Source organism: Augochlora pura, chromosome 3 (assembly GCF_028453695.1).
Source record: "Augochlora pura isolate Apur16 chromosome 3, APUR_v2.2.1, whole genome shotgun sequence".
In the NCBI taxonomy this organism is placed as follows: domain Eukaryota; kingdom Metazoa; phylum Arthropoda; class Insecta; order Hymenoptera; family Halictidae; genus Augochlora; species Augochlora pura.
Genome location: NC_135774.1, coordinates 21,942,614 through 21,953,094, shown reverse-complemented (window position 1 = coordinate 21,953,094; position 10,481 = coordinate 21,942,614). Strand labels below are relative to the sequence as shown.

At 44.6% G+C, this 10,481-nt stretch overlaps 1 protein-coding gene across 4 annotated transcripts in view; it reads right to left on the bottom strand.

Moving 5' to 3' along the window:
* Positions 1–10,481, bottom strand: part of Tws (protein phosphatase 2 regulatory subunit tws) — a 47,399-nt gene that overhangs the window by 5,390 nt on the left and 31,528 nt on the right. Inside the window, exons 2-9 of one of the 4 annotated variants that reach the window (XM_078197432.1) lie at positions 8,384–8,697; positions 2,349–2,414; positions 2,168–2,265; positions 1,505–1,783; positions 1,112–1,289; positions 646–980; positions 351–566; positions 30–197 (exon numbers count right to left, since the gene is read on the bottom strand). In XM_078197432.1, the coding sequence (XP_078053558.1) occupies positions 45–197; positions 351–566; positions 646–980; positions 1,112–1,289; positions 1,505–1,783; positions 2,168–2,265; positions 2,349–2,414; positions 8,384–8,468 (1,410 nt within the window). In that variant the 5' untranslated portion in view covers positions 8,469–8,697 and the 3' untranslated portion in view covers positions 30–44. Of the gene's footprint in view, positions 1–29; positions 198–350; positions 567–645; positions 981–1,111; positions 1,290–1,504; positions 1,784–2,167; positions 2,266–2,348; positions 2,415–3,097; positions 3,945–8,383; positions 8,698–10,481 lie in introns of those variants that run through there. The other 3 variants (XM_078197433.1, XM_078197434.1, XM_078197435.1) reach the window with 3 other exon arrangements.

The following is a 10,481-nucleotide window of genomic DNA, read 5'->3' as shown; positions in this document are numbered from 1 at the left end:
ATTTCCTTCAGAATTTTTGATGAACATACTTGCATACAGATGTGCTAGAGTTTGTCTTGGAATAGGAAGAGGTTGTTCGTAGCAGCAACAGCTACGACATTTTCAGATGGATGCCATGCAGTGTGTAATATCTTCTTATTAAAATCCAGGCAGTCGACGCTAATTTCATCTTTCTTTCGTTTTCCACCGGTACATACCTTTTGAGTAATTTATATGAGCAATACAAGATTACATTTTGTATTCAATTGTCATACAGAATGTAGAGACAATCATTGTGTAATCGATGATTTTGCGATCGAACCACAATTATTGACTACACCTTGTACAAAGTTTCGAAGTGCCATACCAACCTTACGCGGTTTTAAAAGTGTTCTTGGTCTGGCAATGTCACGTGCTGCTTCCAGCGTAAGATCGCGCTTAGTTGTGCGATCGAATACTCTGAAGAAATTGTTGTACGAGCCCGTCATGATAGCGGAATCGTTACCACTCCAACAACATTCGAACTTGTCGAAGATACAATCATTCTCGTACAGCGAACACAATTTTGATCTTAGGTATTCATGTACCTGTAAAAAAGCAATCACAATAAGTTGTCGGGGTTTCATTTTAATAGTATATGAGTAAAGTATTTGGCCATTTACATACAGGGTAACATTCAACAGGCTTTGTTTCCATTTGCAAGTCCCACACTTTCACACTGAGGTAGTCTCTACTGATCATATATCTTCCTGAATTACTAAGTTTTACATCACTTATACTCGAGATTATCTCTGAGAAAAAACTTCTATTGGTTGGGTCCTCTGGCTCCTCGAACAGCTTACTGTGTTGGTCACATAGTGCAGCAGATCTCATGTCACAAAGTCTAATCGTTCCTTTGCTACTACTGTATACCAGAATATTACATTCCGCCGGATGAAACTCCGCAGCGGTTATAACTTCTGTTAATTCCTCCATATTAGTTGGCTTAATGTCTACTATATCTGTGTACCAATGGTTAGGAAAAGTAACCCATTTAATCGTTTACAACTCCACACTACTAATAGCGAACTAACAAAAGAACAAGAAAGTGGTACGAGGAAAAAAGCTATTACATGAGACAGAAAAAGGATACTATAACTCTGGTCTGTGACTTCAAGATTCCAAAGATTAATTCTGAGGTCATCAGCACTGAGGTATGTCTCCTGATCACTGTTAACGCTTATACTGTTTATATGATAGGTGTGCGCATTGGCAAATATTCTTCTTGGTGATGCTTCTACCATCAACTCCATTGGTTTTATGGTTGGTACCTATATGATTTAAATATGTAAACAGGATTATAAATAGTTTACAGTAACGCGACTCATAATGCTATGTGCATATTTGAACTCCGTGACCATATCTCTATTGTAAGCATTTTTGTTATAAATACAATGCTGTGTGGAACACTACTATTTACATAGCGTTTTAGAACGAAGAATACGACTGTAAATGGACGCAACCTTTTACTTTATGTAACACTCACCCTTAAGGAAGTGATACATGCCGGATCGCGGATGCTACCATTGTCTTCCTTCGTGTTATACCCTTCTACTCTCTTATCCCGCTCGCTGACCTTCCACAATTTGATCGTTTTATCATTTGTGGAAAGTAGAAAGTGTGCAGGATTTTTTCTCTTTAACCACCTAATTTTATTAATTTTTTCTTCTATCTCTAAGGATTTCAGGTAATCGAACTCAGGTTCGTGACTCTGGAAGGTGCTGTATACATTGTATTCACCTCTCCGAGGTATACTGTTTTTGCTCTATACAAATAAAAAATAATATTTCTCGATTATTACATAATTCTGTTGTGTTACCTACATTTTTCATTTACATTTATCAGAGCCATTCAACTTGAATAGATTCTTTACATTGTGCTCGGAGATTATCTTTAGAACTTTTCTAAAGATAGAGAAATGTGGAGTACAGTACGTATGAAAGCTGGCAATAATCCAATACTATGTTATAAACATAATTTTTCATCAAAAGACATGTTTCTGTTTATTCAAAACGCAAGAATTAGCATACTCTGGTAAGTAAAAATGCTATTTACGCAAAAACTGTGTTGCATATTCATCTTTATGCAGACAGATCGACTATCAGTTTTTTCTAAGTATCATTTAAGGATAGTAATAACTGTAACTTACAATGGGGTCTCTTTGAAAAATAACAACCCTTCCTCCTTTGTCTCCTGTCGCAAGAAGATCTCCATCATGGTTAAATTCTACGCATGAGATTATATCGGCTGAAAAAGAGACATAACAACACTAGTTAGAACAATCTCCAATAACTAATAGATTACTTGCTCAAGTAAGAGAGCGAACTCACCTTCTGTGGCATCGTCTTCCAATGTCCCTTTCACCTGCGAGAAACACCACTGTATGTCGCCATTGCCTACAACAAAAACGTTTGACCGCTGACATCAAGATAGATTGAAACAATGCTCCGAGCAAATATGAACTGGGATAGCAGCAGAGTAACGAATCTCCAATAACACAGAATTAAATTCTGTTTTAGTTTCTGTTTCCAACTTATTTATATTCAAACGTTATATCGCGAATGAGATCAAGAACCGATAACGCACGTCGTTCGAGTGACACTGTTCTTGGACGAGCAGGAAGCGGATACGTTCGCGAAGTCCAGAGGACAAAAAGTCGACGCGCAAAACTCTGCTCTAAAATTGCAAGTATAATTTCCTACAGCGCACGCACACGTACACGGTATCGCCGTTCAAAAGAGGTTCCAAAAAGCGTCGCGAATCGATACAAAGGATAACGTGTCGTCCAGAATGAGGATAAGAGGGAAAAATTGCATTAGAAGCAGATAACGTCTCGTGTGTGCACCTACGAGGGCCGGCAACGTGATTAACATGGTAAACGTGGGAAAGAGAACTGTATCAGCGAATGTAATTGGCGAGTAATAGAAAAGCGTGGTGCCTCTAGTTTGCGGGTCGCTCGGGACAAAGAGAGAGAAAAGGCAGATAGAACGTGGTACGAGCGAGCGACAGAACGAGACGACGAGGGGAAAAGTGCGAAACGGGACCTGTAGAACGGGAGAAAAGGTAAATGCAAGCCTACTTGAAGTTCCGGCGCAATCCATCGTGCTTCTAGGCCGTCGCCACCGCCGCCGCCGTTGCTGTCGCCGTCGCCGTGGCCGGCGACGGGCGCATCTGGCCCCGCGCACGGCAAGTATCCAGAGTGTGGGTACGGGTGATTATATTTGAGGATGCGGAATTGACGAAGAAGAACCGTTGCGTGTGTACCGAGAGCGCTGCGGATATACCCGTGAACCCGCGGATATAGTGAATCTGGGTCAAGGTTCAGGTTGCCGCGGCACAGCGAGGCGGCCAGCAGGAGCGACGCACCGTCCGTTCTTTTTCGTTCGTGTCGTTATACGTTCGTAGGTTCGCAGGTTCGTGGATTTCGATACAGTACGGTACGGTTCGGTTTGGTTCACGGTCCGTATCGTTTCGCACGTTCCGCGTGCGGGTAGCAATGCGCACGGATGCCGAACAGAGCCAGACACACACTATCGCTTGCCTTATCACGCTTACTTACCGGCCATCTCGCACATCAGACACTACGCGATCAGAGATATTCGCACGCGCGAGCTTACAACTCCCGGTGCGAGGTCCAATATACAACCGTGTTCTACCACTCGAGACCTGAGACACACCAAAGAGACACACGACACACACGCGCGCGGCGCCCCACGCCGGCCACCACGGACCAGGCAGAATCTTCACGATTTAACAGGACACTCCCCCGTGATCAATCTTCTTTTTAGCCTGTCACATATTCATCGGTCTAGCCCGCCATCGAACAGAACGCGTACGTCGAGATTTCAATGGCGGAATTCACGAACGCATAACCGCACAACACTACTATAGCGTGACGTCACACCGCAGTTAGATTTCGCTGGTTCCACAGGAACCGCCATCTTGTACGCGAAAGCCGATCGCCGGCGTTACTCTACGAACGGTCACGACCGACAACGAATGTATTCGCGCGCCAAATTCAAACTTTTATTCAAACGGCTAACTCGAAAGACGAAGTTGGACGGTTATTAATTATTCTGTTAGCGATTTCTGTAATTCATTGATCAATATTCATAATTCATATTTGTATATTGCAAGTATTTATAATCATGTAAATTAAGAACGTATGCTACAAGAAATAATAAATATATTACCATAATCAGCGACTGTAATAATTGTATGATTTATAAATTAATCATACAAATTATCCGAAACTTATTTCTTTGACCCTTCGCTGAACACGATCCCCTTTGTGTAGGCAACCGAAATGGAAACTGGATGGGCTCGAATGACCGGTTGCCTACGCAACCGATTCGTTTTACGCAAACATTGGAAACTTCTATCCTGTTCTCGTAATCGTGATTTTAGCAAGCCGCGCGTACTTGTGTATTCGGTCTTGTACTGTACAGAATGTAGTAAAAGAAAAATGTTACCTAACAGCTCCGTCAGTTTCTCGTGCAGGTCCTCCAGGGAGGAAAATAGGGGTACGTTCCTGGATAATCGTGCGAGGCTCTTTGTCGAACGAAAGTCGGCCAACGACCGATCCATTTTCGACGAGGTTGAGCCGACTTCGATTTCGGGCAGAGTTCGTTATCCTTTTTCGATTTCTGCCTGCGACCTTTGATCGAGCAGGGATCGCGCGATATGTCGTCAAAGCGGAGAATACGTGACTCGCTTCGGACAGTTCGAGCGCGTGCGACGGGGGAAGTCTCATTGTCTCGCTTTAAACAGATCTCGCCGATACATTCTCAATACGGACCCGGCGTCCGGTGCGCATTCAACGCCAACCCTTTCGGCGTTGAATATCTTCGACAAACGTACCACGGGCATTCTGCTATTTTAACGCTGCGAACTGTACTTTTTGTCGCGTCGGCCACAACAAGTTGAAAACTTGGCGGTATCATTCGGAATACACGTGATTCTATTGGATATTACCGGCAGGGTGTGCCGTTCGACGGAACGCACGCCCACAGCTCGGAAAAAAAGTTAATGCTCGTTTCCTCCGGTAACAATTACTTTCCGCAAGAATACAGCAAAAAAGTTACCATCGATTTTCAATTTAACGGGAACATATGCCTCGAATCAACTTACGACCGTCCCTTTCGACGGAGATTAACCGCTGCTCATCGATCGTCCTTGACCGTTTGCTAGATACACGAATTTCGTGTGCGACCAATATGCTCTACTCGAATGATCCTCGGCCGTTAAGTCGCGGGCAAACAATGCGAAATATTTCGTACTGGGACACGGAGCGGAATGAAAAGATTTAAGAATCCTTGGACTTTTTAGCCGGAAAACTTTAGGGCGCAGTTCAGCTGAGACAGCTGATTTCGAATCCGATCACGACAAGAGAGGAAACGACGAGGGTCTTCGAACGTGACTCGATCCACCGATTGATTTTTCGAGTCGCATCGTCCGCACTCTAATTGATTAAATGATCGCTCCTTCGGCTGGGACCGGTCTCGAGTCCCCTGTCAACAAACCGTCGATTTTTCCGTCATTTCGATCGACCCGAACAATTAACTCGGCAGATCAAACAAATGAATTGCGAGGAGTGGAACGATTGTTGTTGCACGGCACGGGAACCGCGCACGATAGAGGACACCGTCTCGAACTGGTACGGGAGTGCACAAGAAAATCAGCTCGAACGACGCGAAAACTCTTGTTGCCGAACGCGTTAGAGGCTGCCCGTTAATCAGTTTGCTCTAACAAGTCTGCACACCGAGACCCGCCGCGGATCGTCGCGCTACGTATTCGCCGCGGCGTAATGTTTGCGCCGCGACTGTGCCGCTGTAAAAACCTCCAATGAAAACAGGGAGAAAAAAAAGGCAGAACCGACCGTTCCACTCGGTAGCAAACCTCTGCCGTGTAACAAACGCCCGACAGACGGAAACTTCCTTCGTCTCCCTTTTCTTCTTTTTTTTCAAAAGTCGCTTAGAACCGGTCCGAGTGGAATTTCGAGGGACTCGCAGCTCTGGGTCAGAGCTTCCACCGCCGATTTCATTCGGACCGATACATAATAAGAATTGATTCGCGGTACGCGCAACGACGCGACCAATTCACCGAATCGCGAAACGACAACAAACGCACGGTCCCAAACAATCCACCGGATGGTTGAAAAAAGTTTGAATTCGTCAGAAAAATGATCGTTAGCGGAGAGGTTCTTTCTACGGAGATGAGCAGTGTCCGGGTTCCCGGATCGTTACCTCTGAATAATAGAGGCGGACTTGGCGTCCGAATGCGAAAAACCGTCTCGAATTCGGTACTCGCGTGCCTCGGATTGCCGGCTCGCAATCGATCGGATCGCACGCGGGTTCGGCATCGTTGAAGCCCCTCAAGAAGTGTCTCCGACCCGTGGAAACGCAGCCGCGCGCCAGTCGAACACGGGCCGATCGATAACGAACCTTTCGAATAACCGTGACCGTGTACCGTATACTGTGCGCGCCCGGTCATAGGGTACACAATTGTTTCCTACGCTCTGTACGCTACTCACTGACATCACACTCCTCGTGGATCTTCTTCTCCGTGACTCGGAGATTAAAAGGTATCTCGACGTGGTGAATACTCTTGTTCAGGTCAACGACGCTAGATCTTCGACTCTTGATACGGCTCCGCGAATTCATTCTAGTCACAATTCACGGGAACCGTTTTTCGTCCAGCGAACGCTACGGCAACATACTGTTGACAACACGTGACACCGGGACCCCACGAGTTTACCAACTGATCGCCTAAGCGGCTAAACACACCAACGATCCCCGTTTCCCTTTACCTGGAGCGATGTCTTTGAAACTCGCGTGTGACGGTTAGAACAACGCGGGATCCTCATCGAGAATGCCAAGGTTCGTTTTCTAGTCACGATTCAACTAGCGCGAACGTGCCTCTTTCCTAATATTGTATTACAAACAAATCGTAGCGCGATCATAAGGAAATGAATGATTTTAATTGGCCATCGATCTTGCACATCCGCTCGAACCCATCGCTAGAGGCTCTTCGATCGACGGAGATCGGTACGAGGAACTTTTGACCGAGACGCTTCAAAGAAAAAAAATTTATGACACCGGATTCGAATGACCGAGACCTGTTATCCAACGACGTTTAATATACACTCGTTACGCGCGTCGTAAAAGCTCCGATGCATATGCATTTCGTGCACGCGTAAGCGTGTCAGTGCCGAGAGAGCGCCGCGTTGCCCCGGCAAACAGGCAACCGGCTCGACTCGCCCGTATTCGGGGCAGCGATCTCGCGAGGCGCCATCGAATTTGCGCGAATTCAAACTTTATTGCCATTCCTGAGAGTCAAGGACGTTTGAACGGGTGCGATTAGAAGGCCGTAAGCCTTGAGACTTATCCGAGGAGATAACCATTTGTTTGCAATGCTGTTTGCGGGAAATAATATCTTTGCCCAACTGAGATGATTGCATGATATCGGGCAATCTTTATTCGAAACGGTGAAAAAAAAAAAAAATAAATCATCCGTAAACGCTTTCTCACTTGCGTAAACATTTTTGTTTAATCCTCGGACTCCGTTCGTTCACGATTACAATATTTATTAATAGAATTATTAGCAAAAGTCACGCGAATATGAATATCATACGTCAATGTCATTATGTTTAGCTTTTGTGTTTCTCAATCATTCCTTTATTTCGATACAGTGCCGAAGAGAATGAAAATAATAAGACATATGTCATCGCACATCATCCGTAACCCGAGGATTAAATGGAATTTAAATAATTAGGAAAAACTTTCGATCCGAATGATCCAATGATTTGGAGAAGAATAACTAGCATTCTCGAATAGATAAAAGTTTAACCCCTTGCGCTATAATAACGAATCAGCATCGTGGTGAAAATTTTATGCAAGATCTATTAAATATGAATATTATTCATTTCTTCTACATCGAAGTAAAAATATATTCTTCTGTTATCAAAGTACATAAACGAAGGTAAATAAAGACAATATAGAAAAAAGGGAATTGTCTAAGCCTATTAGGAAAATTATTAAGTACGTATAAGTGCTGATTGTCATAGCATGAAAGAAGCGATAGTGCAAGTGGTTAATCGTTTCCAGACTGAATATATCGAGCTGAATAATCGAATAATTTTTACCAGACGCGGGCAACGATAAATAACACTTTGAACCGGTCAGGGGTGTGCTCACCGCTGCTGCTGGTTGTTCAAGGACCAATAAATCGTGTCAAGAGACGAACGGAGGAAAACGGCAAGGTAAGAAGAAGTGGTCGAGAGCGAGAGAGAAAGAGAGAGAGAGAGACAGAGAGCGATGGAGCGACAGAGGGCTAGTGAAGAGAAAGAAAGGAAAATAGAACTCACCGACTCTCTTGTTCACGGCGGTATTGATCATGGAGCCAAGCTTGGTGAGGCTGGACTGCCTCATGATGTTGGAGGGACTCTTCATCCGTTTGGACGGTGGTACCAGAAGCGGGGCGGTCTTGGGCCTTGCCAGGATGGCACCGTTCCGGCAGCTTCCGTTTGGACTGGAGCCGGGGGGCCGCTGGGGCGGTGCCCCCCATAGACCCACCACCCCTGCGTGACGCGTGGTGGTATCTCGGGAACTTCAATTATTCTCCACCTGTTAACCTCGTGACCGTTCCCGAACAGAGCCTCCACCTTTGGATTCGAGGACGCTGGAACAATCAAACGACAGCGCGTGCGAGGTTAGTTCGCCGGAGGCGATATTGCACCTCTTACAGGGATTACAGGGACCACCCCTACAGCTACGTTACTCCTTCTCGGTACAACGCGTTTCGATCAGAGAATTTCCCTCGTGGTTCGAACGCTTCCACCTGTTGGACCGGTCCGCGACGATCCTCCGCAAAAATCCTCTTTGCTTTGAGAGTACTCGAGAACTCGCAAAAAAATGTACAGGCTGCTCCGGCAAAACTGCTGCACCGAGAAATTCTCGCAACCACACTGATCCGTCAGCGATCCCTGTGCTTACGTGTACAGGGTGCCTTTGAAAGATATATGAAACACGGAAACAATGTAGAATAACTTTTCTTCTTTCATGGCTTAGTTTTCGAGAAAATCGAGTTCATAGGCTTATGTAGTAACAAGGATCACAATTTCAATAGTTTTGTAACTAACACTTTGCACTATAATAACGAGTCAGACTCGTGATAAAGACTTCATGTAAGATTTACTAAATATTAATATTATTAATTCCTTCTAAAACGAAATAAAATGTAATTCTTCTATTATCGAAGTATAGAAACGAAAGTTAATCAAAACAGTACAAGTAACAATAACCATCTGATCCTATCAGGTTAATTATTAAGGACGAATAAGTGCTAATCAACGTATCGTGAAAGGAATCGTAGTGCAAGGAGTTAAAATAATAAAATATTGTTGGTAAAGTATTTGATTCTATTTTTTTTTTCTTGAATCCATTGCCACGTATACGTCGCACGACGAATCTTATTTTAACCGTAAGATTGCGTGTATGTATAAAGCAAACTTTTAAGCTCGATTTTCACAAAAATTAAGACCAAATGGAGAAACGATTATTCTGCATTCTTTTCATATTTTATTCGTGGACAGTCATCTGATGCCCGCTTGTATACACTTTTCAGACACATCCTGCATACTGCCCTTTAGCGTTCCTCGATCACGGTTAACAGTGCCGTTAACCCCTTGCACTATAATAACGAGTCAGACTCGCGATGAAGATTTTATGCAAGCTCTACTAAATCTGAATATCATTCATTTCTTCTATGTCGAAGTAAATATAAATTCTTCTGTTATCAAATTTCGCGAAACGAAAGTAAATGAAGACAATATAGGAAAGAAAAATTATCTGATATTATTAAGAAAATTATTAAGTGCGATACGAATAATGCTAACGAATGCTAATCGTCACAGTATGAAAGGAGCGATAGACGTAAGGGGTTAAACTCTGAAATAGGCCGGCAGGCTGGATTACTACCAGGCCGACCAAGAAAGTAATTTCGATTATTTACCGGCAGAAAGGCGCGAGGTGGTGCAGCGATCTTCGTGCAGCCTGTACCCGGGAAAATAAACCCGTGATCTCGACAGCTTTTGATCTGTTTCAAGCGTGATATCGTAGCTGTGAAAAGCGATGCTCGAGCCGGCGCGCATGAATGCGTTTGCGCTCCCGTGTTTGCATTCGGGGTTGCGCGGGTGTGCACCCCCCGCCCCCCGGAGACGCTTGTTCGACGCGCAAATGCATAAATATCGTCAAAGGACCGGGAGAAAGACTGAAAAGGTGGCAACAGGTAGCCGACGCTTGACGCATGGCGGAAGGGTAGCGGTTCACGCAGGGGCTCAAAGATCCCGTTTCCGTCGACGTTTACGCGGTTCAGTTCCATTACCCTACTGCACAATTGCATCATTCCGCATTTGCATAATTTTTCGCGCAGACGTATCGATTTATTCGCCGCGACTGCCACTG